General features: G+C 35.9%; 2 protein-coding genes across 32 annotated transcripts; both read left to right on the top strand.

Annotated features, from left to right (window-relative positions):
- The first annotated feature begins 7,341 nt into the window (after positions 1-7,341).
- LOC123923325 lies at positions 7,342-16,351 on the top strand. Of its 31 annotated transcripts, XR_006814384.1 has the most exons (12): positions 7,342-7,655; positions 8,071-8,147; positions 8,283-8,386; positions 8,544-9,522; positions 9,849-9,917; positions 10,039-10,166; positions 10,610-10,762; positions 11,567-11,643; positions 12,330-12,408; positions 13,057-13,155; positions 13,362-13,441; positions 13,733-14,068. XR_006814384.1 is itself a non-coding variant. In XM_045976015.1 (5 exons), the coding sequence occupies exons 1-4, from the start codon at positions 10,115-10,117 to the stop codon at positions 12,372-12,374; spliced, it is 327 nt and encodes a 108-aa protein (XP_045831971.1). In that variant the 5' UTR covers positions 9,925-10,114; the 3' UTR covers positions 12,375-12,408; positions 13,057-14,054. The 31 variants fall into 31 exon arrangements, 1 of the variants encoding a protein (XP_045831971.1); XR_006814378.1 differs by having other exon boundaries at positions 10,610-11,643; positions 13,733-14,073; XR_006814379.1 differs by adding an exon at positions 10,945-10,979 and having other exon boundaries at positions 13,057-14,054.
- A 9,912-nt stretch (positions 16,352-26,263) lies between these two features.
- Positions 26,264-26,839, top strand: LOC123890379. Its single transcript, XM_045939981.1, has one exon. It carries the CDS (start codon positions 26,264-26,266, stop codon positions 26,837-26,839), a length of 576 nt encoding a protein of 191 aa, XP_045795937.1.
- The last annotated feature ends 721 nt before the right edge of the window (positions 26,840-27,560 follow it).

The following is a 27,560-nucleotide window of genomic DNA, read 5'->3' on the forward strand; positions in this document are numbered from 1 at the left end:
ACAGAGTTCATTCTCCCCCTTTTGTCAACAGCAAAAAGAGGTGGGAGGCAGCAGAAAACGCTTCTAAGGATCAGCTGGTGGAGAGTCATCAGAACTGGAATCCTTGTCAAGTTCTGGAAAATCGGGAACTTGTGGAGGAGGATTGGATGAAGGAGGATTGACACGCATTGCAGGGAAAAATTCTTCAATGAGCCAGGTCCTAAAGAGCTGGTGCTCATGAATAGTGTAGTTCATCAGAGTGTTGTTGATCTTGATGGCTTGGAAGAGCTTAGCCATATCTTTCTCAACTTTTGACTTTTTGGTGGGTCTTGTGTCAAAAGGAGGTATGTTAGCAGAGCTTTGGTACGCAGCAGAGTCATTTGATGGATAGCTAGTGCAAAAAGAGTTCATGGAAGCAAAATTTCGAGGGAAGGATGGCAAAGATGGACCAGCATCAGTATAGATAGGTTGATGTATTTTTGAAAAATCTGAAGGAGTTGTGAGAAAGTTTTTCAGAAAATCTGTTGTATCAAAAGAGGTTTGTGGAGAGGTCATTAAAGGTGAGAAGATGGATGTGTTGGCAGGATTATTAATGGTGGAAAAACTATCATTCAAGACAGAGGTGTGTGGATTTTGAGTGTTGCCAAAATCATTTCTCAAGTTATCAAACTCTAGGGATACAAAAGGGTTAAATTGAGCAGAGGTGGTTTTCTCACTTACAGCTTCTTTGGTTTGTTCTTTTGGAGCTGAGACTGGGAGAATGGTCTCTGGATGGTCTTCCTGTTGTGTTGTCATGACTTCAGCTAGAAGGTCCAGATTATTGTCCTTTTCAAATTCCTCTCTTCAACTAGATTATTGTCCTTTTAAAACGATCTTCAACTAGAGGTTTTGTAAAAATATCAGCTAATTGAGATTCAGTATCAACAAATATTAATTCAACATCTTTTTTGCAAACATGGTCACGTATGAAATGATGTTTAATTTCAATATGTTTAGATCTAGAATGCTGAATGGGATTCTTTGATAAATTAATGGCACTAGTATTATCACAAAGAATTTTAATATTTGTGTACCTTAGAGAAAAGTCTTCAAGTTGGTTTTTGATCCATATCACTTGTGAGCAACAATTTGCAGCTGATACATATTCTGCTTCAGTTGTTGAAAGTGCTATGGTGTTTTGCTTTCTGCAGCACCAACTTACAAGAGCTTCACCAAGAAATTGACAAGCACCACTTGTGCTTTTTCTTTCAAACTTGTCACCAGCATAGTCAGCATCACAATAGGCTTTTAGGTCAAAATGAGATCCTTTTTTGTACCATAGACCAACATCTGGTGTTCCCACCAAATATCTAAAAATCCTTTTGACTGCTGTAAGGTGAGATTCTCTTGGAGATGTTTGAAATCTTGCACAAAGACCAACTGAGAATACAATGTCTGGTCTACTTGCAGTTAAATATAGAAGTGATCCAATCATTCCTCTATATTCCTTTTCAGACACAGTTTTACCATTTTCATCTTTGTCTAAATTTGTTGATGGATGCATTGGAGTAGTCATGATCTTTGCTTCATTCATGTTGTATTTTTTGAGAAGATCTTTGATGTATTTTTCTTGACTAATAAAAATTCCATCATCTTGTTGCTTGATTTGCAAGCCAAGAAAGAATCTGAGTTCTCCCATCATGCTCATCTCAAATTCACTTTGCATAAGGTTTGAAAAATCCTCGCACATTTTTTCATTAGTAGTGTTGGGTTTTTGAGATTGGCTAAAATTTTGCAAAAGCCAACCAGCCAGATGCTGGATCGCGATGCTGTAGCATCATCGTACAGCATCCTGATACTCTGTTTTGCGCAGAATTTCTTTTTCAAATCAAAGGAAGATTTAAGTCGTTTTTATATCCAAGCACGTGCGACTATTCAAGACGTGGCTTGTTCTACAAGTTTTCCTGAAGGCGGTTTGAGAATTATTATTGAAAACAAAAATATAACTTGTTATATTTTTGAAAATAATAATTTATGTTTTTTTTGTTTGGCCACACATGAAACAAAACAAATTATATTTCTGGAAATAATATAGGGTTGGCCGCAATTTTTACAGCTGTGTTTGTCTGAAGACCTAACTTGCACATCAAGACAATTGAAGACTATAAATATGTAAAGCCTCAAGCTATTCTACTCATGTATTCTAAACCGTGTTGTTTACAAAGTGTGAGTTTTTAAGGTTTAGAGTTTGTGTCTTTTGTCAGCCTTTCTTGTGTCAATTTGATGCAAGTTTAGGACTGTGTTTTGGTTGTTAATTGTAAGCTACTCCTAAGCTTTGAAGCACGGAGTTAGTGTGTGTGATTCACTCATAAGCTTTTAAGCAAGAGTGTGGTCTAGTTTCTAGGAGAGTGTCTCCATCTTGATTATTATTATTGACAGCAACATGGTACGTGTTGTTAGAGGGAATTTGGGACGGGGTCTCATTATCTAAGAGGTTCTTAGATAGGATTGCACGGGTAGTGTCTAGGCGATAAGTCAAGTACCGGGTGTTGGTCGAGGGCTTTGAACTAGAGCTATTATAGTGGATTCATTCCTGGATTGGTATCCCCCAGAGTAGGTGACGTTGCACTGAACTGGGTTAACAACTATCTGTCTTATTTATTATTCTGCAATTTATTTATTTACTGTGTTCTGCGACTGTCTTGCTGCAACGTATGCTATAGCATCTTGTGCAGCATTGTGTTCACTGCGTGCCAGATTTCAATTGGCATCAGAGCAGGCACCCTTTCTGGTTATAGGGTGAGCTCCAGGGAGAATGTCTGGCAACATGGACAAAGAAGGAGGGCTTGTAAGCAGACCACCGCTTCTCGTTGGTGTCTCCAACTATGATTATTGGAAATCACGCATGATTGCTTTCCTAAAATCTATGGATAACAAAACTTGGAAGGCTGTTCTGAAAGGATGGGACCCCCCTGTGGTCATGGACAAGGATGGAAAGCCAACACTTGAACTAAAAGCTGAGGAGGACTGGTCTAAAGAAGAGGATGAGCTTGCTTTGGGAAACTCAAAAGCATTATATGCATTATACAATGGGGTAGACAAACACATCTTCAAACTGATCAAAAAATGTGTCTCAGCAAAGGAAGCTTGGAAGATTCTTGAAACTGTTCATGAAGGTACTCCTCAGGTAAAAATGTCTAAATTACAGATTCTTACTACTCAGTTTGAAAATTTACGTATGAAGGATGAGGAAACAATTCAAGATTTTCATATGACTATTCTAGACTATGATAATCAATTTGATGCTTTGGGGGAGAAAATTCCCGAAGAAAAGTTAGTAAGAAAAATGCTTAGATCACTTCCAAAGAAATTTGATATGAAAGTCACAGCTATGGAAGAAGCCAAAAACATATCTCAGATGAAGCTGGATGAACTGGTTGGATCACTCCAAACTTATGAAAGTGTTGCAAATGGAAAAAGTGAAAAGAAAAATAAGAGCATTGCCTTCTCATCTAAAAATAATGAAGAAGAACTGGAGGATGAAGAAGAATCTAATGAGAGCATTTCTGAGGCCATGGTGTTATTGGGTAAACAATTCAACAAAGTTCTGAAACGAATGGATAAGAGACCCAGATCAAACTTCAAAAACAATGCTCCAGGCACTATGCGCAGCAATGAAAGTCAAGGAAAGCCAAAAAGTAATGAAAAATCAAACTTAAACAGAAACATTCGATGTCATGAATGTGAAGGATATGGTCACATCAGACCTGAGTGTCCAACATATCAGAAGAGAACAAAGAAAGGGCTAACTGTCAGTTGGTCTGAGGATGATGATTCAGAAGATGATACAGCATCTGTAACTGCAAAACATATCTCAGTCCTAACAGGTATTGTTACATCTGATACAGAATCTGATGATGGAGAGGTAACCTATGAAGAGCTTGCTGAATCCTACAAGGAACTTTGTCTTAAGAGTGAAGAAATCTGCAGGGTTATTGAGAAACAAAAGGTAACCATCAATGAGTTAAAAGCAGAAAAAATTGAGAATATCTCAAAGATGGAGGAACTTCAAAAGAAGGTAAATTTTCTGTCCTCTGATCTTGAAGAAGCTAAGGGAGTCATTGAAAAATTAAATGCTGACATTTGGCGGCTGAGAAAATTCTCTGACATGTTGTATAAAGATGATGAGCATCTTGACAAACTACATAAGGCTGATGGTCAACTGGAGGAAATCTTAGAGAAAAATGTTTGAAAGCCTAAGAATATTGGGCTTAGCTATGAGAATGTCAACAAATTCAAAAAATACAGTCCTGATCTCATGTACATGGATCCTAGAGAAACTCAGAAGCAAAGGATGCCTTACCAGAAGCCGCGGCATCATCAGCAGCATCCCATGTCAAGAAATAGAAGAAAACACCATGCTTGGAGATGTCACTACTGTGGTAGAAAAGGGCACATAAGGCCTTACTGCTACAAACTATTTGGGTACCCTAACAGACGTCCTCAGCATAAACCTGTTTCCACAACTGCCTCTACTCAACAAGAATGGAAACCTAAAGGTGAAAATGAGAAGAAAAGTGATACAATCCAACCTGAAGAAGAGATTACTGCTCTGATTGCTCACACATCACTTAGAGCTTCATCAAGGGAAGACTGGTACTTCGATAGTGGCTGTTCAAGACACATGACCGGAATAAGTAAATTTCTTGTCGGTATAAAGTCTTATTCAACCAGCTTTGTAACCTTTGGTGATGGTGAAAAAGGAGAAATTATTGGGATAGGGGAGCTCAGAAGTAATAGCTTGCCTAAACTAAACAATGTGTTGTTAGTAAGAGGATTGACTGCAAATTTGATAAGTATTAGTCAACTATGCGACCAAGGAATGAAAGTAAACTTCACCAAGTCTGAATGTTTGGTTACAAATAACGAAGGTGAGATTTTGATGAAAGGTGTCAGATCAAAAGACAATTGCTATCTATGGGTTCCCCAAGAAGAAGCAAATATGTCAACATGCTTAATCACTAAAGAAGATGAAGTAAAACTGTGGCACCAAAAGCTTGGCCATCTTAATCTAAGAAGCATGAAGAAAGCAATATCTAAAGAAGCCATCAGAGGACTACCAAACCTCAAAATTGAAGAAGGTAGCATATGTGGAGACTGTCAAATTGGAAAACAAACCAAGATGCCTCATCCAAAGCTGCAGCATCTTACCACCACCAGAGTTCTCGAACTTCTACACATGGACTTGATGGGTCCTATGCAAACTGAAAGCTTAGGAGGAAAAAGGTACGCATATGTTGTTGTTGATGACTTTTCTATATACACCTGGATAAATTTTATTAGAAAGAAATCAGAAACTTTTGTTGTGTTCAAAGATCTATGTATTCAACTTCAAAGGAAGAAAAACAATGTTGTATTAAGGATCAGGAGTGATCATGGTAAGGAGTTTGAAAACTCCAGGTTCTCTGACTTCTGTGCCTCTGAAGGCGTCATACATGAATTCTCATCTCCCATTACACCACAACAAAATGGTGTAGTAGAAAGGAAAAATAGAACTATACAAGAGTCTGCAAGGGTAATGTTACATGCAAAGAAGCTTTCACATGGTTTTTGGGCAAAAGCTATGAATACTGCCTGTTATATCCATAATCGTGTCACCCTGAGATCTGGAACTACAACTACTCTGTACGAATTATGGAAAGAGAGGAAACCTACTGTTAAGCACTTCCATGTGTTTGGTAGTAAATGCTACATCTTGTCTGATAGAGAACCAAGAACCAAAATGGACCCTAAAAGTGATGAGGGCATATTCTTGGGATACTCAACAAATAGTAGAGCCTACAGAGTATATAATAATAGAACCAAAACCATGATGGAGTCTATAAATGTGGTAATAGATGACACCTCAAGTGAAACTGCTGAAGATGATACAGAAGATGCTATAGCATCTACAACAGGTGGTGAAGATTCTGAAACTATTAATGAATCCAAGAATGATACAGAGGTTACTACATCTGATCAAATCTCTGCTACTCCAAAGAAAGGCCCTTCTACTCGTACTCAAAAGAATCATCCTATAGACCTGATTATTGGTAATCCTAATCAAGGAATTACTACTAGAAGGACACTCGACTTAGTTTCTAATGCTTGTTTTGTGTCTAAGTGATCAGTGCATTTTAATGCACATTCTTTTACTATTGTACTAGTGTATTCCTATGGTTTAATTTACTATTTTTATTATTTTAATGTGTTTTTATATTTAAGTTTATTTCTAACTTTATTTTATTTTCGCACTTAATTTATGAATAAATAGCACTTTGACACCCTTCCAGTCCGCAGGTCATAACTGGAGCTACGAATATCGGATTGAGGCGCCGGAAGATGCGTTGGAAAGCTGAGATCAAGAGCTACAACTTTCATGTTGAGGCCAAAACCCAGTTCGGAGCGCAAGTGTGTCAAATATTTACGTTTATGTTCCAGACTTTATGAAAATAATGTAATTTCGGGTCAAACTTATGTTTTTCGACCCGTAGCTTTTTAAGCCCAATTTTCTCTGAGTACTTAAGCAAAAACACAGCTAGGGTTTCAGGGGAATGCTGATTCACGCAAAAAAATAGAAAAGAAAGGCTGCTACATTCTCATGGAGAACTAGCAACCCTAGGTTGATCCATTGGTATACGGGAACATCGTTCATGACTTCTTGAGGTTCAATTCTTAATAGTAATTCAGTTTATTTATTTATTGTCTTCTCTTATCAATTCATGCTCTTTATTTATTTATGAAACTCGAATATAGTGATGCTTAATCTCTATTTTGAGTTATATATTTTGAGACTTTTCGGATTGATTCATCGCTTGTATGACTAGTTCGAATAGGAATTGATATAGGTTTTTTCGCGCTTAGCAAAAAAGGGTTGGTCGAAATCTGTCATGATACAAACCGTGTTCTAAGTGACGCTTGTTCACTACTCATGGTTAGTTGAACACATTCTTTGCTTAATCGAATGAATTCGTATAAACTGTTTATCGCTTGTATAATCGGTCTTATAAACCAACCAAGGCATGAATATATAAACAATATTTTATGTGAACCGACGATAGAATCATAACGAAGTTTTCCTAAAACCAATGGATTGATCGTCTTTTTATCAATTGAACTTCTAATACTCTTTCGATCTAAACAAACCCAAAACCCTTTCTAATTGTGTTATTCATTGTTCTTATTTTTACTAATTATTAAATTAGAGCACTACAAGAAAATTATCACTTTGCGACACTTACATTGTGACATTTGAAAATAACCGTCGCAATGTGCATTTTTTATGATAACTGCAACGGTTTATGCGACAGTTTTTCCAACCGTTGCAATGTTTTAATTGTAAATGGCGTTTGCACCATTTCCCTTACCGCTGATGAAATATTTGGCTCTAATATTCAGTCACTCAAATAAAAGAAATACTCACTCACTTTATTCCAAAAAAAAACCTTACTCGCTGAAATGGAAAAACTCACGCAAGAACCCTAACTCTTGAATGTGGCCCTCCATCGCATCTCTCCAATTCCTTCAATCCCTAAATCATTCTCTCTAATCACTTTGTCGTTCTCTCCAATCGTTACCATTCTCTTCAATTTCATCAACTTCGAATCGACGCTGCCTTCGAGAAATAGTTGTCGTCACCTAACTCGTTACACGTTCATGTTTGTTTTCCCCTTCCTCCTTCTCTGTCTACCGTATTGTGATGTTATCGTTGATGTATTTGTATTGGTGCTGCGTTTGTGTTGTAGTGACTGTAAGAAATATATTTGTGTTATGAAATCATAGTTAGGGTTTTTTTTATGTACAAAATTGGGGATTTTGTGATACTTCTTAAAATTGGAGATTTTATCATTGTTTGTTGCAATGATTCTCTTCAAAATCATCGTTAGTTGTTGTTCCTCTCCTCAATCTGTGGATTTGGTGCTAGATTTTGATTATTAGTAGTGCTTTTATAATATTTTGTTGTGATTTTGATTATTAGTGTGGTATTAGGTGTTGTGGTTAACTAATTCTTCTGAAGACAAAGTGAGAGCTATGAAGTATGAATTTAACTCTAGCCACTTTTTTCATTTGTAGGTTGCTTCTTGAGGTTACTTACTTCGCATGAATGATGAATCCCAAGTTTGAGCACATATTGTGGAGCTAAGGTTCAGGTATCACATCATGTAACTCTTGTTCTCCCAATTTTCACTATTCTTAACATGTATCAGTGTTTATTAAGTTTGAAAGTATGTTGCAGCTCATAATGTACACTGCTGATTTTAGATTGTCACCATCTGATTTTGCAGCTCATAATGTACACTGCAGCTGGTTTATAGGTGGAACATTGACACTCTTTATCTCACTCTACAACTTGTTAATGCAAATTACAACTGAGATAAGGATAATAGTAGTATATATCTCATACTTACAAACTTATCATTTTTGTTAAAATTGAATATTGAACTAGTGGTGAAGCTAATGGAGTGATTCATAAAGTGAAATATTTCCCCTACTTTCATGAAGAATTAATTGCCTATTATTAACTTGACAATGTTGAGATGCTGCAGATCATCATGGACCTCCAAGGGTGAACATTTGGCAGGATCCACTCTCCCCATCTAGGTGGAAATAAGAGCATGTGAGTAACTTATCGTTTTTAGAAAGTCTCACTACTACAATTTTGCTTTACAATAGCGCCTATTTAATAGCGCTTTTTGTGAAAACGCTATTAAAAATCACCAAAAGATACCTATAATAGCGGTTTCTTGTCGGGCGCTATTATATGTGACCCTCACAATAGCGATTTACGTAGAAGCGTTGTTATAGCTTACTGACAAAAATTTATAGGAGTTTATGATAGCGCTTTCTTTTAAATCGCTATTATAACTGTATTCCTATGTTAGCGCTTTACTTGAAAACGCTATTATAGGTGTTTCTAGTTTTTTAGTTGACTTAAAAATATAGTAATAATTAAGCGAACATAACCTTCTTTTGAACCCTGAACCCTTTCCTTCATCTTCACTCGGTTTCTTCTACCTCACCCAAAAACCTCCTTCATCAACACTTATATCATTTCAATCATAATTCCTTCCAAACCCAGAATCCTCAACCTCAATCACGAACTCGTTGAAATCCTAAACCCCAAAATCTTAGAACTTGTTGAAACCATAATTCACTACAAGAAAAATTGAAGGCAGCGACAGTCCATTTGAGGCACTAGGAAGTCAACCGCGACGTTTATTGCGGCATTCATTCAACCGCCGTTGGTGTGTGTCAATCTCGGCAGTTCTAGTGGTAAAGCGGCGGCAGTCTAATTGGGTACGGCGGCGGCTAGATTAGGAAAGTGAAATGAAAATTTCACTCCCCTCTCTCTTATTCTCTGGCACGAAAATTTCACATCGCACGACCCCTTGTTTTCAAAATAGAATGGTTTTCAAGCTTCATCACTTTCTTCTCTGCTTGCTCGACCCCTTTGTTTTCAATTTCAGGTGGTTGTTTTCAATTTCAGGTGATGAAACTTGCTCAACCTCTTGTTTTCAATTTCAGGTGATGAAATTTTTATATGAATTGAGACAAATTCCTATAATTTTTCTATGTTTTAGGTTTTTGGAAAATTTTGATTTGTTTCTTTGATTAATTGAATAAATATAGACAATAGGGCTGAAAGTCAACAATTTCATGTTAAAGTTTGGTTTTTTATGATGCTTGATCTTTTAATTCTTCATAAAGAGTATGAAAATGAGTATTTTTAATTTGGGGGTTATTTAGTTTTGATTCAAATTGGAACTATGTGATGTTCTTTATTTTTTTGTTTGTTTATCTTGTTAACTATTATTACTGATATATGGATTGTCACTTATTTGTTATTTCAGTTGCTCCTCAGTCACATGAAGGTCCTGATGCTAGGGAGAAAAGGGATGGTTTTGAGGGAATTGATGAAGGTTACACTATTGATCATTTTGTGGAATCTGGAAATTATGGAGATAGCACAGCCAATTTTATGCTTCTGCTGGATTTTTTGCCTCAATTTATCTATAACTTCTAATTGTTAATCCTCAATAGGTTGGTCAGGGTGCTCTTCTCCTGGATATTCTTTCAAAATATTGTGAAGGAATTTCATCACTCTAATAAGAAAGGGATGTCATACACGCCAATGAAAGTTACTTGCTTTGTTTGTGCTGGAGGTTCAGGTATGAGCTTCAAATTAATCTTAATTCGGTATGTCATGTTCGATGATGATGCTATTTTGTGCCCCCGCCGTTTTGGTTTCGAAAGTTTAAAGATGTTGGTTTGATTGAGTTTATAAGATGGTGAATAAACATTTTGGGGGTTCAAATGTGGCCAACTAGTTTCTCTGCAGGAAAATTGAGAAAACCAATTCTGTTTTAATTAATAATGCATTTTTCTATGATGATTTCTAAAAACTTGTAAACAGGAATGTTTTCATATGTATGCTAGGATGATCCCTATTAAGGTTTGTTCATGTGTTGGTTGATTGGTGTTTGAGATAATATGGTTGCTAGCTCTCTTATATTCCTGTGACTGATACTTTGTTTGCCTTGTTTCAAATTGATAATATGATCCCTATTAATGCTTTTTTTTTTGTGGTCGCCGCCTGCATGTTTTTTTGTAGTGATTCATAACGCAGAACTCGTTGAAACCCTAAAACCTTCTTCCCCCATCATTCACCATCGTCCATCGTTCCAGAACTCGTTGAACCCAGAAAATCTTCATCGTTCTCCATCATTCATTGCAATTGAACCTGGTCTCATCAAAACGTCTTTAGGTATTTGGGTTTATCTTATTCTTCTTCTGCGTCTTCTGTAGCGAAAACTAGTTTCACTTCTCAGCTTTAAATCACATGTTATTTTTCCCCTGTTTTATGATTATTGCATTCACAGTTTCGTTGCTGAATAAAAATCCTTTTTATTGGAATTTCTAACTGTTGCTTTCAACATGATGACCCAGATGCAGGATAATTTGTTGGCACTCGAGCTTATTGGGTTGTTACTTACTTTTCAGCAAAGATCCTTCTTTAAGCATTTCAAATTTTTATATAAATTCATAGTTCTATTTATACTTTCTTTTTGATTTTCGGTTATTCAAGTGTGTGAAAAAAAACAAGATTCTATTTTTTTATTTATAATTGATTGATTATAAATGAACTTTGACTCATTCTATTGCTAATTGAGGAGAGAAAAAAAACATGTTTTCTTCTCCAATTAGTAAAGACTAGATTGTGTTAGGTAGTTATATGAATCTTCTTGAGAAGATAAAGTGTGAACTTTGATGGTCATCTAGCCATAGAATTGAAGGTAATTAATTGGCAGAGTGATTTTCCAACAACTCAGTTAGTTGCTTTTGTGCTAAGTAGAAATTTAACATCTCTGTCAAATATTATAAGTGTTATGCAGCAGTTTCATCTGCCAGTGTGAAAGTTAATATGCTATTCATGTTAGATTCTTACCATATATCTTTAAAACTTGTGACAAATTTCATATCCTCACTAAATACACTTATGTGATTTAATGTCTTTATACTGATGTTGAAGTGATTTATTTAGTATTTGTCTGTCTCTTCTATGGTCCAGGTCAAGTTGAATCCATCTCCTTGAAAAAAGGAGATTTAGCTGCAGCAAAGAACCTGCTCAATCTTCTATTAAATAAGGTAACAATGGTCTTACTGCTAAATCCTAAATCAATTGGGCAGTATCAATGGCTCTATCTTTTCATACAAGGGTTCCTTGGGTTCCCTTGATACATTGTTTTCATAGTTATGTTTATTTTGTCTATGTATGCTTTCTATATATGGTTACATGTGTGTGGTGTTGAATGTTGAAGAGTTGAGACGAGATGAGGGATGGTGATAGAAGTGTATTTTCTACATTTATTGTTACTAGTCCATGTAGCCATTTAATGTTTTTGAGCTATAATCATAAGGGAGAAGGCTCATAAGAAGAAAGAAGAAGAGAAGAGAAGCCTCACATGTAGATAATTTTAAACGGACATAAATTGGCGTCAAAATGTTATCTAACATTTTTTTGCTTACTTATCTTTATGCACCTGTGCAGAGAAAACTGCTATGTCATGATTCTCGTGAATAAGACTACCATAGCTTGATAAAAATATGAAAATATCCTAATATCATCGTATGAATCTCAATCTGCCATATACATGTTTTGCCGTCAATATTTGAGAAGTAGTTCACTTTATCTTTGTTTTCTTATTCATGAGAGAATTTGAGTTGACAAGGAGTAACTTGAAGCAAAGAAGTTTGACTCACCTAGTTGTCTCACATCCTATGTTTTTATTTGAATGCAGCCAACTACAATAAAATTCTGCTTCCTTTTGCAGGTTATCTTTGAGAAAAGAAGCGAAATAGGAAGAGAGAAGAGCTAGAGAGAAAATCAAACAAAAGTTGGATGAATAGAAGGTTTACACTTTTTAAATTGTTTTCCTATCTTAGCTAATTTATTCATAACATTTTTGTTTATTTTGATGGTAAGACATGAATACATTTATGATTTATGTATGCCATTTAAAATCCAACTCACAATTCAACGAGCTTAGTAATTTTGTTCTCTGCATTTTCCTTTGGTGTCCTATATGAAGGCCTTAAAATATGCAGGGTGCATGATATTTGATAATGTTAGCACCTTGACTTTTAGTTATTTTCATTTTTCTTGGTTTTAAATCCATGTTTTTTAGCGATTTTCTTGGTGCACAATGTGACTGTTGGTTGTCTTAATTAGGCCTTTCATTCTCTTTGGTGTACGGCCCTTTCGTTCTTGGTTCTCTATTTTCTGTTATATTTTATCTTTAGTCCACAACTTCTTCTATTTTCTGACTCTACTTTTGTCTTAAACTAGCTCATGGAAGTAGAATAACATCACACGCAAACATTTATCTACGATACTAGGAGAACTTGTATTCACCACGAGTTGTTGGTTCTTCGGAATTCAATGTTTCCCATGTTCATTTATAGTGTTAGCATATTTCATAATGTGACTCCTCTAGAGCCTATAAACATGGAATTCAACTTATGCCAATGTCTATTTGTTTTTCTGCTGCTTTAATACAGGCTGAAATCAACACATTTAAGAAGAAAGTTTCACAAATTGATGTCTTGAAGGAGCAAATTGAATTTCTAATGCAAATGCAAAATGCTACCGAAAACTAGGTAAAATTTCATTCTAGTTCATCACAAGCTTAATTAGAATACTAATTATAATATTTACAATTGGTCCAAATGTTTTAAGTTCTGATTTATGTTATGTTATAGAGCACATTTCAATTGTAAAGCATGATTTTGCAAAAGATTTAATTCAATTTGTTAATCATTTTTGTTTCTATCTAATTTGAGTACACTACATGATGTGAACATAGAGGAAGAGAATAGCGTGCAACTCTTTATCATTTGGAAGTTGCCTTGGTGATTTAGATATTAAAATTGGAGAATAACCCAGGTAAATGCAATACTCTGGTTGTGTTAATCCCAAGTACTCTACCAATTATTCAATAATTAAGTGTTGTCTCACATTTCTAATATGATTTTTTATAGTTGTTAATTTGTATGTGTGTGGAATAAGGAATACCTTTGTAATGTTATTTTATGCATTTAAATTAGATACAATATCAGACCAAATTATGGAGCAATATTGATTGTTGTGTGCTTGGGTTGGATTTTTCATGCTAGAGTTGTTGGGTGCATAATATGGCATGTATTGGCATTTGCATGGTGTTACTTCTCTATGCAGGTTGCAATTTGGAATTGATCAGAGTTGGTTTTGGTATTTCTTTCGCTGAGATGATGGAGGATATGTTAAAGACTCGAAGTATAGAATGGAGTTTATTTTGTGAAGGGTTGCCTCATGTCCTGGCATGGAGTCTTGGTCTATATGTTTTGGCCATTTAGTCTTTTATGATTCTAGTGTTATAGTCCAGTCAATATGGAGTCTTTGTTTACATATGTTTTGGCCACTTAGTCTTATGTGATTCTAGTGTCAATATTAGTGACTGGATTGTGTTGTAACAAATGGATTGTGACTATGTATTTGATTATGATTAATGAAAATCAAAGGTATATTTATTCTTTAAATTCCAGAGAATGTCGAAAGCAAAAAAAAAAAATACAAAATGATGACATACGATAGCGCTTTTTCCACAGGCGCTATTAAAAGTTTACCCAGATTATTTTTAAAAAAAGGACATATAATAGCGCATATGGGACACGGGCGCTATTAAATATGTACCTATGATAGCGTTTATAAAACAAAGCGCTATTAAAGCTTCATTTTGAAAGATATCATGGGCAATGTTAAACAGCATACTATAGCGGGTTTTACTAAAAGCGCTGTTAAAAATGCACATTTGATAGCATTTTAAAACGCTATTGTAAACACCCAGACTTATAATAGCGGTATCAGTAATAGCGCTTTAAAACGCTATTAAAAGTCAAAACAAGTGCTATTAAAGGGGCTTTTTTGTAGTAGTGTCTTTCTCATGCTGCTAGCTTAAGATCTCTTCCAGATTGACCATATTTTGATGTCGAGACATTTTAGTATTGACAAAAAAAACCCCACTGTGATTGTATCTTCTTAACGGCTTTTTGAGGAAGATTGTAAGTATCTACTGCTGATTTTGCAGCTCATAATGTACACTGCAGCTGGTTTATAGGTGGAACCTTGACACTCTTTATGTCATAGACTATATCATTTTGTTTCTTTATTTGAATATTGCACTCTTTAATGTAGCAATGTGTCCAATGTTGAACTTTTAAATGGACAATGTTGGACTTTCATTTCTCTTTTGTGCTTCCCATTATTACTCCTAGATTTAAGGGGTCACTTGATTATTATTATTAACTATAATTACTACTTTTGTGGCATAATACTATCAATGATGTTCCATAAGGGATATCAAATGACTTTATAGGAACTTCTCTACTGTTGTTGACTGAAAAATATTGAGTTGTGTTAAATGTGAAATGTGTACGATAATAAGACTAGTAGATAAATATTGAGTTATGTTATAGGGACTTTCTAGTATGGTGTAATTAGTGCTGGTAGTGTTTGGATGCTGGTATGCAATTATATGTTAATGTTGATGTCCAGTTTTCCAGTTTTGGTTTAGTTCGGGTCCGAAAAAATGAACCGGTTCACTGAACTATTATGAGTTTGGTCCACTTAGGAACAAACTATTATGAGTTTACATGTGCAGGATAAATTGCAAGCTGAAAATACCATCTTAACTCACTACTATTTCTCACTCTGCAAGTTTGACATCTTCCTCCAAGGCTAATGAGAAGATGAAGAAAATGCAAGCTGAAATCAATTCGCTCAAGGACAACACTTCATAAGTTGATATATTGAAGGAGCAAGTTGCATTTTTATTGCAAATGCAAAACTCTAGCGAAAATCAGGTAAATTGTTTGTGATTGTTTTTGACTAAAAATATTGACTTGTGTTAAATGTGAGTGTGTGTATGATAGTAAGATCAGTAGATAAAATTTTAATTAGGTATTAAATGCATTATAGGCACTTTTTAGCATGGTGTTTAGGATTGCCTTATTTTTTTTTAGTATTTATTCAATGTAATCACAAAACAAGCCCAAGCAGGGGCTGCCACTTATTGGTTGGGAAAGAAGAAACTTAACCAAACTGTTATTCAGCTCAGTGCACTAGGTTCTCTATTTCTGGAGTAAACCAATTTTACAATGACATAACTGAACTGTATATACTCTATATATATGTAGGACCAAACTAAATCTTAGTGCTAGTTCTACTTCATGGGTTGCAATAATTTTCCAGCACCCATTGTTTCGGAAGTAAATTCCAATGGCTGAATTCAATAACACAAAAATTAGATGAGCATCGAAAGAGATCATATATTGCATTACTTTTCTAGTTAATTGTTCATACCAATAAAGATTGTTTTAATATGCTTTTTGAGATGCCATTGTGTTTAGCTCTTGTAACTTGCAATTTATTTGTAGTGCTTATAGAAAAGAGATGCAAAAGACAAACTGTCTTCTTTATGAATGATTGTCAGAACTTCACTTGTTTATGGCTAGATAATTGTTCTTATTTTTTTAAAGTATTCTAATCTATACTTGTATTTTTTAGGTATCTGCATTAGAAGAGTCACTAAATAGTAGGTGTTTTGAGTCAAGCAAGCACTGAGGATCATGAAGCAACATCACTAGGAAATATTTAGATATTTTTGTGAACTTCTAATTTTGATGTAATTGTTTTGTATGTTTAGTCACTTTACTAATGTAATTTTGTATTACTTTAATTATTGTTTTAGTTAAGTTTTGATGTATGGATGTTACTATTGAATAAATTATATGAATGAGAATAAGTCATTTATATTTATATATTTGTGTATTTTAATTTTTTTACACTTATATAATTTTTTTAATTGTTATTTAATAAAGCATCAAAATGTTTTAAATTAATATATTTTTTTTAAAAAAAAACATGTTTGCAACGGTTTTGAAACTGTCGCAACATCTGCTACTACTAATTCCAGCTTTGTGCTTGATAAAACATGTAGAGACGGTTTGAAACCGTTGCAACATCAACTGCGACAGTTGTAACGACGGTTTTAAGAACCGTTGCAAAGTGTTGTTGCGACACACAAATCATCAACGGTTTGAAAACCGTCGCAGATGTACAATTGCAACGGTTTCAACCGTCGCAAACTACAATTTTGACCGTCGCAAAGTACTTATTTTCTTGTAGTGGAGGTCCTTGTGAGACGACCAAGGTTAACTACCTTGTTACTACTTTTCTTAATTAAAACTTATTTTGATCCCGAAACGACAGTGATCAAATTGGCGCCGTTGCCGGGGATCTCTGATTAGGATTAGTAAAATTTAGAACTAACTAACGTTACTAACACTTTTTGTTTTGTGAGTTTTTGTTGTGTTTCAGGTTCTGACGTTGAATTTTGCAGTGAAGCTGAAAAATAATTAATTTTCGGTTGATATCTCAGATTGATCCGAAATTTGGTCCACAAATCCGAAAAAAATCAAGGAACAAAACTTTCGTATCTTTGATACGAAAATTGAGGCTGAAATTGCGAAATTCCTTCATTTAGACCACTTTTTATTTTTTTTTGAATTTTCCATACATTTAAAAAAAATCCCAAAAAATTATATTTAGATTTGTTTTATTTTTAAAAAATTTAGGTGTTATTTTTAATTTTTTTTTATTCGTTTTTTTTATTTTTATTTTTCTCTTCATTTTATTTAGACAAAAAAAAAAACCAATAAAAAAATGGGAGATTCATCGGACCAGTTGGCTTATATCATAAATTGCTTGGATGCAAGAAAACAACAATCTTGCCATCAAAATTATATTCCATCTGTGATGTGTAATATTTGTTCTTCGAGTTTTCATATTAGTGATGATTGTCCTACATTTTTAGATACTTTTTGTGGTGAGACGCAATTTGTAGGTAATTTTCAAGGACAATACTATCAAGAACAAAATTCATATCCTGCCGAGCAGCCTATTTGGTCATATCCACAGTTTCAGCAAATTGATTCATCGGTGGTTGAGCCACAACCTAGTTTGGAAGAACTGATAAAGCAGATGGCTGAACATAATAAGCAAATGGATGAATGGATGCAATCCTCTCTTCAAAGTTTAGCAGTCCAAGTTGAGCAAATAGTTTCCAATGCCCATCTAATTCAAGAGAAGAAGATGTTGCATGATGATGTACAACCTGCTGCACTCTTAGAGGTAATGCAATGTGATACAAGTGTTGATGAAACTCCAGGTGAGCCCATTGAAACAATACTTGTTTCTGTTGATGAACACAAAATAAGCAACATAAATTCAAGTGAATGCATGGAAGAGATCACACCACAAAATTCGTTTGAATATGATATAGATGAATTACATACTTCGCTTGAAGTAGATAAATCTTTTGAAATTTTTTCTTGTGAATGTGGTGTTTGTAATGCTTGTCTTGAGATCAATGCAGCTATTTTAAGTGAAGATATTTTGATGCCGACAACCACTTGTGCAGAAATTCACGCAAATACAATAACTCTTGTAGTTGACAGCAAAAATGTGGATTTTAGTCGGAAGAAACCATTGACTATAGAAAAAAAATTGTTGGTGGAACCTTTGATTAAGCCAAGAAACATGCAATTGTCCTTCACCATTTGTGCATCTCTTCCACCCAATTTATCTGACTCACAAACTAACCGTGGATTGTCTGATTTCCATGCTTTTGTTATTGCAGGTGTACCATATGTGCTGGCTATTCCTCCCAAGCCACCAGATTTTTTACTAATATCTAAGTTCATCTGCTATTTGCTTTTTCCCGTTTCATGTATTCGAAGTGCAGAAAGGCCTCCTCCAAAACCACCAGACATGAAAGCTACACCTTAGCCCTCGGGTGTGTTCCTTCCTTTTCTTTATGCTTAATGTTATACATTGCGGACAATGTCTGTTTTAAGTGTGGGGGGGACATTTATTTATTTTACTTTCCTGTCAATTAAAAAAATATAATAATAATAAATAAATAAATTTAGCATGCATGCAATTGTTATGAGTAGTTACATGTTTTAGGACTAGAGTAATATAGCTGTAGGATTGGTGAAATTTTTGGAAATTCTCGTTTTCATACGTGATATGATGATCTTTGCACCTTAATGCACAATTGCTGAAAAACTTGCAAACTTAGTAGTGGCTTGATAAATCTTTAAAATACACAGTCATCAGCTAAGTTGTCTGAGTATAGAATACGATAAAGAGGTATGATTAGGACTAAGTTTGGGGGAAAAATGAATTACTTGATTGTAGGATCATGGCTAGATTAAATGATGGGATACTACACAATAAAAAAAAATTAAAAAAATAAAAATAAAAATAGAATAAGTTCCTGTGCCCGAAACTGGAGGAACAATAATGAATATGTTGAGTTCTTGTGCCTAAAACTGGAGGAACAAATGCTGTGTAGGGTGCTCTATTCGGAGTAACAGGTTGGACTCATTACAAGTGAGATCCCGTCAGGTGAAAAGGTAGAGTAGCACCTAAAGCATAACTAAAATGAACTTAAGTGGTATCCCTGCGTATAAAAATCAAAAAGCCTGTGAGAACAAGAAAAGAATAGCTTCCCCTCAAGCTGAAATCTAAACTCAAACTCTGAGTTGTAGGAAAGAAAAGGTAGCTTAGTATCCTGACTGTGTAGTTTATGAGAAGGATCATGTCATGACTCTGGTTGACAGTAATAGGCAGTTCACACACACACGCATGATTATCATTGATAGTTGACATACAAGAGTTATGCCAATTTTTGAAAAACAATCCAAGGCTTGTAGCTTGAATCTTAGAATGTGTTGGTACTTGTGACGTTGTAGCATGCTTGTTTGTGTTTTAAATTTTTAGTTTAAGTCTTTAATCCTAAGTTTTGCTCGGAGTGCAAAAGTTCAAGTGTGGGGGAATTTGATCAGTGCATTTTAATGCACATTCTTTTACTATTGTACTAGTGTATTCCTATGGTTTAATTTACTATTTTTATTATTTTAATGTGTTTTTATATTTAAGTTTATTTCTAACTTTATTTTATTTTCGCACTTAATTTATGAATAAATAGCACTTTGACACCCTTCCAGTCCGCAGGTCATAACTGGAGCTACGAATATCGGATTGAGGCGCCGGAAGATGCGTTGGAAAGCTGAGATCAAGAGCTACAACTTTCATGTTGAGGCCAAAACCCAGTTCGGAGCGCAAGTGTGTCAAATATTTACGTTTATGTTCCAGACTTTATGAAAATAATGTAATTTCGGGTCAAACTTATGTTTTTCGACCCGTAGCTTTTTAAGCCCAATTTTCTCTGAGTACTTAAGCAAAAACACAGCTAGGGTTTCAGGGGAATGCTGATTCACGCAAAAAAATAGAAAAGAAAGGCTGCTACATTCTCATGGAGAACTAGCAACCCTAGGTTGATCCATTGGTATACGGGAACATCGTTCATGACTTCTTGAGGTTCAATTCTTAATAGTAATTCAGTTTATTTATTTATTGTCTTCTCTTATCAATTCATGCTCTTTATTTATTTATGAAACTCGAATATAGTGATGCTTAATCTCTATTTTGAGTTATATATTTTGAGACTTTTCGGATTGATTCATCGCTTGTATGACTAGTTCGAATAGGAATTGATATAGGTTTTTTCGCGCTTAGCAAAAAAGGGTTGGTCGAAATCTGTCATGATACAAACCGTGTTCTAAGTGACGCTTGTTCACTACTCATGGTTAGTTGAACACATTCTTTGCTTAATCGAATGAATTCGTATAAACTGTTTATCGCTTGTATAATCGGTCTTATAAACCAACCAAGGCATGAATATATAAACAATATTTTATGTGAACCGACGATAGAATCATAACGAAGTTTTCCTAAAACCAATGGATTGATCGTCTTTTTATCAATTGAACTTCTAATACTCTTTCGATCTAAACAAACCCAAAACCCTTTCTAATTGTGTTATTCATTGTTCTTATTTTTACTAATTATTAAATTAGAGGTCCTTGTGAGACGACCAAGGTTAACTACCTTGTTACTACTTTTCTTAATTAAAACTTATTTTGATCCCGAAACGACAGTGATCACTAAGTTTGAACCAAAAAATGTAAAGGAAGCTCTCATTGATGAGTTCTGGATAAAAGCTATGCAAGAAGAGCTAAATCAGTTCAAGAGAAATGAAGTTTGGGACTTGGTTCCTAGACCAGAAAATGCAAATGTAATTGGTACCAAATGGGTCTACAAGAACAAGTCTGATGAAAGTGGAACTGTGACCAGAAACAAGGCAAGACTGGTTGCACAAGGATACTCACAGATTGAAGGGATAGATTTTGATGAGACTTTTGCTCCGGTTGCTCGTCTTGAATCCATTAGATTACTTCTAGGAGTGGCATGCATTCTAAAATTCAAGTTATTCCAAATGGATGTGAAAAGTGCTTTTCTCAATGGGTACTTAAATGAAGAAGTGTATGTGGAACAACCAAAGGGGTTTGTTGATCCAAGCTTTCCAAATCATGTTTACAAATTAAAGAAAGCTCTATATGGATTAAAACAAGCACCTCGAGCATGGTATGAAAGATTGACTGAGTTCCTTATTAGTCAAGGCTACAGGAAGGGAGGAAATGACAAGACTCTATTTGTGAAAGAAGATAAAGGCAAATTTCTGATAGCACAAATCTATGTTGATGACATTATCTTTGGAGGAATGTCTAGTGAGATGGTGCAGCATTTCGTGCAGCAAATGCAGTCTGAGTTTGAGATGAGTCTTGTAGGTGAACTAACCTACTTTCTTGGGCTCCAGGTAAAACAGATGGAAGATACTATTTTTATCTCCCAAAGCAAGTATGCAAGAAATATAGTGAAGAAGTTTGGTATGGAAAGTGCTGCTCATAAAAGAACACCTGCAGCAACCCATTTAAAGCTTACCAAAGATGAAAAGGGAGTTGATGTTGATCAAAGTCTTTATAGATGCATGATAGGAAGCTTACTGTATCTTACAGCCAGCAGGCCTGATATTACCTATGCTGTAGGAGTATGTGCTAGGTACCAAGCTGAGCCAAAGATGAGTCATCTTGCTCAAGTGAAAAGAATTTTGAAGTATGTGAATGGTACATGTGACTATGGAATCCTGTATACTCATGGTGAGAATTCTATGCTAGTAGGGTATTGTGATGCTGATTGGGCAGGTTGTGCAGATGATAGAAAAAGCACCTCAGGAGCTTGTTTCTTTTTAGGCAACAATCTTATATCTTGGTTCAGCAAGAAACAGAACTGTGTATCTTTATCTACAGCTGAAGCTGAGTATATAGCAGCTGGTAGTAGTTGTTCCCAGCTTTTATGGATGAAACAAATGTTGTTGGAGTACAATGTGGTACAAGATGCTATGGCATTATACTGTGATAATCTTAGTGCAATCAATATTTCAAAGAATCCTATCCAACATAGCAGGACGAAGCATATTGATATTAGGCACCACTTTATTAGAGACCTAGTTGAAGAAGGTATTGTGACTCTTGAGCATATTGCAACTGAAGAACAATTGGCTGACATTTTTACCAAGGCTCTAGACGCGGTCCAATTTGAAAAATTGCGAGGCAAACTTGGGATTTGCCTATCTGAAGAGTTATAGCAATTATTGCAAGTGTGGCGTGCAGTTTTCTTTTCAATTTATTTAGTAATGCACGCTGTTATGGGTAATGTTGAAACATCTGAAGATCTGGTAAGAATTGTGTGTTTGTTGATGATAAGGATGTTTCTTGTGATGAGAAAGTATTTGTCAGAGAAAGTTATGTGGTGTTCTCCCCTGCTGTGTTTAACATTTGTTAGTAATGATATTAGCGCTCCAACTGAGGTCAAAGATGACTCTGTGTTGGAACATGTCAAGAAGAGTGTTCCTGAGAAAGATGTTGCACATGATGCTACAACATCTGCAGCACGGGAAAATTTGGATAACATTGTTATACCCGAGTCTCCAGATAATGTTATTGTTTCTAACAAAGAAAAGGGTTCTGAAGCAACTACTATTGATAATGTTTTTGTTCATCATATCTATGTGATCCCTTATGTTGATGATAAGTGGTAAAACTATGTCTGTTCCTTTGAATGTTGATGAATCTGCTGAGAAAGATTCAAATGTTATTTATGTGGACAATCTCAACCTTACTGAGAGGACTCCTGCTTCTAGTACTAGGAAGTTAAGGAGCAATGCTGGTAAAGGTGTAGTTGTTTCTAATGTTCATGTCAAGACTGCCAAGGAAAAGAAAATCTATGGTCTTAAAAGACAGTGGAGTAAGATTACTGGGCCCTCTGAGCCAAAGAAGAAGCTTTTGAGGAGCTTGCTGTGGAAAGGAATTTAAGTGAAGTTTTTCTTACAAAAGCTTGTTGATTTGATTAATGCAGCTGGATTGATGAAAACTGCAACTAGGCTCCAACTACTCATTCCAATACTGTGGCTACAGGTTTGGCTAGGTTTATATATGTTGTAGGGACCAGATCACCTTTTGCCTTTGGTTCTTATATTCTTGATGAAACTGTTCTGCATGGTAAGTCATGTACTGTGAAGATGTCTATAGTCTTTCCTACACTGATGTGTGACATTATTCTAGCTCAACATCCTGACATGTGTACTAAGGCTGGTGTTCCTAGTAAGAGAGGTTGTGATTTGTCTTTTGATTTTAGACTGTTTGAGGGTACACATGCTGCAGACTGTGCTGCATCATCTGTCAACCAGTCAAACTGATGTTTTGCCTAGGAAGCAAATGACTGTTGACCTCAAGGTGTTTTTTCAATGTCAATCCTGGTGTTCTTAATGATATTGCAGGTGGTGATACTGAGGTAGAGGAGGAGGACTCTGACGCAAGTCCTTCTATGTGACCTGCTTATGCTTTATTTGCATGTCCTTTTGGATTTTAATTTGTTGGGCTACGCCCTGATGCTCTCTAGATTGTAACATGCATAATCCATGTCTTTGGGTCCGATACTCCAGGTTTTCTATGCCCTGATGGTTTGTATATGCACTTTATGAGTTCCTATGCTCTGATTCTCTCTGCACTCTATGTTCTCTATGATCTGACATCCTGTGACTATTTGTGCTACTTGGTATTCTATGGTTCTTTGTTTTGCTCCTATTCTATGGAACTGACTTTATTTGTCAGAATTTATGGCTAAAAAGGGGGAGTAAAATATGTGTTGTGTGTGCATGATGTGATGAAAAATGCTATAGCATCTAGTAGTATAGCATGTTTGTTTTATGATGCATATTTTGAGGGGGAGTGAAGATTATGCATATATTGAGGGGGAGTATAGGTAGAATTTATTTTTCTACTACTTTTAATATGCATGCTTATATAGGAATTTATTTCTCCTATTCTCTGTGGCGCTGCTCAAATATTACGGAGTTTATTTCTCCTATCTTGAATCCACTATGTGAGAGTTTATTTCTCTCTATCTGTACTTTGAGGCTAAGATGTGTTATGTTCCGCTGTTGCATGCCTCTGATGCTTACGTGCTAGCTATCCTTTCATCTGATGAACTTTTTACTTTCTTTCTTAGTTGTGTGCTTATGTTGACTTGAAGGAAAGTTTAAATAGCTTAGCATCGTTCTACTTTCTTTCCTAGTTGTGTGCTTATGTTGAATCGAAGGAAAGTTTAGACTGTATCTCTCTATGCACTGGCCTAAGGTTGTTTTAGCCAAAATTTGCCAAAGGGGGAGATTGTTGGGTTTTTGAGATTGGCTAAAATTTTGCAAAAGCCAACCAGCCAGATGCTGGATCGCGATGTTGTAGCATCATCGTACAGCATCCTGATACTCTGTTTTGCGCAGAATTTCTTTTTCAAATCAAAGGAAGATTTAAGTCGTTTTTATATCCAAGCACATGCGACTATTCAAGACGTGGCTTGTTCTACAAGTTTTCCTGAAGGCGGTTTGAGAATTATTATTGAAAACAAAAATATAACTTGTTATATTTTTGAAAATAATAATTTATGTTTTTTTTGTTTGGCCACACATGAAACAAAACAAATTATATTTCTGGAAATAATATAGGGTTGGCCGCAATTTTTACAGCTGTGTTTGTCTGAAGACCTAACTTGCACATCAAGACAATTGAAGACTATAAATATGTGAAGCCTCAAGCTATTCTACTCATGTATTCTAAACCGTATTGTTTACAAAGTGTGAGTTTTTAAGGTTTAGAGTTTGTGTCTTTTGTCAGCCTTTCTTGTGTCAATTTGATGCAAGTTTAGGACTGTGTTTTGGTTGTTAATTGTAAGCTACTCCTAAGCTTTGAAGCACGGAGTTAGTGTGTGTGATTCACTCATAAGCTTTTAAGCAAGAGTGTGGTCTAGTTTCTAGGAGAGTGTCTCCATCTTGATTATTATTATTGACAGCAACATGGTACGTGTTGTTAGAGGGAATTTGGGACGTGGTCTCATTATCTAAGAGGTTCTTAGATAGGATTGCACGGGTAGTGTCTAGGCGATAAGTCAAGTACCGGGTGTTGGTCGAGGGCTTTGAACTAGAGCTATTATAGTGGATTCATTCCTGGATTGGTATCCCCCAGAGTAGGTGACGTTGCACTGAACTGGGTTAACAACTATCTGTCTTATTTATTATTCTGCAATTTATTTATTTACTGTGTTCTGCGACTGTCTTGCTGCAACGTATGCTATAGCATCTTGTGCAGCATTGTGTTCACTGCGTGCCAGATTTCAAGTAGCACCAAATATAATATCATTAGACAACATCATCATCGGTCGTGACAAGATCTCGGTAAATTTAGCGCGATTTCAACGTGTGGAAGGGGAGAGGAGATTCGATCGTAACCAGGTAAGGAAGGAGGGTATGAGGAGCATGAGGGATGAAGAACAACATGACAAGGCGGCGAACGAACGATCACTAGCTGAGACTTTATCATTTCCCTGTAAAGAGGTGCCTAGATCATTTGCCCATGCGGTCAAAACTGGCAAATTATCACGTCAATCACGTCCATTGTTGTGTCATATGAGTAGGGTTGGGAATAGGCCAGGCGGCCTACAGGGGCCTTCGGCCTGGCCTGTATAAGCCTGGCCTGGTTATTAAAAATGTCAGGCTGGTGGTGTGGTTAGAAATGAGACCCAATCTGCAGAGGTGGGCTGTTTGCAACTTTCTCTAGTATCTGAAGGAGGGAGTGAAGGTCACAGAACAGGGGGCGTTTACAGTGATGGCCCACGAAATGTTTATCTTAAGTTGACCAAAGCAGGCGCAATTGGTAACCAAGACGCACAAGGGAAAGGCATGACTCACATTCACCCAACACCTGCAAAAGTTAGAAAACATCAACACACTATTCAACACTTGAACTTGAAGATTCCAAATCCAGACTTATCTCTTTCGTCTTTTTGTGCTAATCTAGCCGAGGATGAGGCTTCATGTTGTTGTTCTGTGTCTGAGTTCAACGGTGTAACGCACAACTCTCCTTCGCAACATCGTCCGAGCAAGAAACCAACTTCTTCTTTGTCATCGGCCGGCGAGATTCTCTGTTGTAGTTCTCTTAGTTCGTCAGATTTTCGCAATTGCAATCGAAGATTTATTGAGAAATATGATTAGGAATCGGCTCAGAAGTTATGGCAGGGAGCGGCGGAGTTAGGGGTAGTGGGTGAAGAGGTGGAGGGCACCTATGTCGAGAAAATTCTCAATAATGAAAAGAGCGATGAAGCAGCGAGACGTTTGAGGGAGCAGAATAACCCGGTTTTATCATGAAAATCATGTCTCTTAATTTGAGGGGGTGGGGTGACGCGGCGAAACGGCATCGACTGAGTTCGTTATTACATTCAGGTGCGTTTGATATGTGCTTATTACAAGAAACAAAAAGATCTACTTTCACTGATTCTATGATACACGGTTTGTGGGGATATAAAGATGTTGTTTGGATAGCTAAAGAATCCATCGGTCTCTCTGGTGGTATGTTATCTATTTGGAACAAAGATTTATTTTCTTTTCGTTATAGTTTTATCGGTGTTGGTTTTCTGGGTATTTGTGTGGAATGGAAAAATGGGTTGTTATATATTGTGAATATCTATTCTCCCTGTTCGTTGGCTGGTAAACGAAAACTATGGAAGGATTTGTTAGAATTTAAATCAAACAATGCTATTGGAGATTGGGTTTTAGGGGGTGATTTTAATGCTATATCGAAGAGTGGAGAAAGAAGAGGTAATAGTGGCAGGAGGAGTTTGTCGGAAAGGTCAGAATTTTCCCTTTTCATGGAGGCTATGGAAGTGATCGATATCCCGGTTCTAGGGAAGAAATTTACTTGGTTCAATTCCGATGGTTCTCGGCAATGAGCAGATTGGATCGATTCCTTTTATCTGAAGGTTTTATTCACCAAGGAGGTATATCTAATCAATGGATCGGTGACCGAGATATTTCTGACCATTGCCCTATTTGGTTAGAATGTTCTAATCTTAACTAGGGGCCTAAACCCTTTAAATTCAACAATTTTTGGGTTGATCATCCAGAATTCCTTGATCTTGTGAAAAACATTTGGGCGCAATCCGATGTAAGAGGCACAAAGACTTTCGTTATTTCAGAAAAGATGAAGAGATTGAAAGAAGCGTTGAAGAAGTGGAATCGAGATGTTTTTGGTTTTAAGGATCTGTGTATTGACAAAACAGTGACGGAATTGAACGAGGTAGAGGACTTAATTGCAAATGGGGATGTCGACCCGGCTGATTTAAACTCGAAGGAGTTGGTTAGGAATTTTTGGGAGCAAATTCATTCTAAAGAGAGTCTTCTTCGTCAAAAATCTAGAACGAAGTGGATTCAAGAAGGAGATTCTAATTCACGTTTTTTCCATTCAAGTATAAAGGGGCGTCGTCGCCGTAATCAGATCATTATGTTAATGAAAGCAGAGGCCTGGATAGAAGGAGTGGCAGCTATTAAAAAAGAAGTGAAGAATCACTTTGTTAAGCATCTTTCGGAAGACTGGAATTCTAGGCCTTTTCTTCAGGGTGTTGATTTTAATTCTTTATCAGTCAATGACAATGCTTTTCTTTTAGCTCCTTT

The sequence above is a fragment of the Trifolium pratense genome, linkage group LG1 (genome assembly GCF_020283565.1).
Source record: "Trifolium pratense cultivar HEN17-A07 linkage group LG1, ARS_RC_1.1, whole genome shotgun sequence".
Taxonomy (NCBI): Eukaryota; Viridiplantae; Streptophyta; class Magnoliopsida; order Fabales; family Fabaceae; genus Trifolium; species Trifolium pratense.

Coding starts and splice junctions, on each gene's coding strand:
- LOC123923325 (XM_045976015.1), top strand. CDS start 10,115: ATGTCATACACGCCAATGAAAGTTACTTGCTTTGTTTGTGCTGGAGGT. Junction 10,167..10,609: donor TGTTTGTGCTGGAGGTTCAG/GTATGAGCTTCA, acceptor GTTTTTTTGTAG/TGATTCATAACGCAGAACTC. Junction 10,763..11,566: donor TCTCATCAAAACGTCTTTAG/GTATTTGGGTTT, acceptor TCTATGGTCCAG/GTCAAGTTGAATCCATCTCC.
- LOC123890379 (XM_045939981.1), top strand. CDS start 26,264: ATGTCTCTTAATTTGAGGGGGTGGGGTGACGCGGCGAAACGGCATCGA.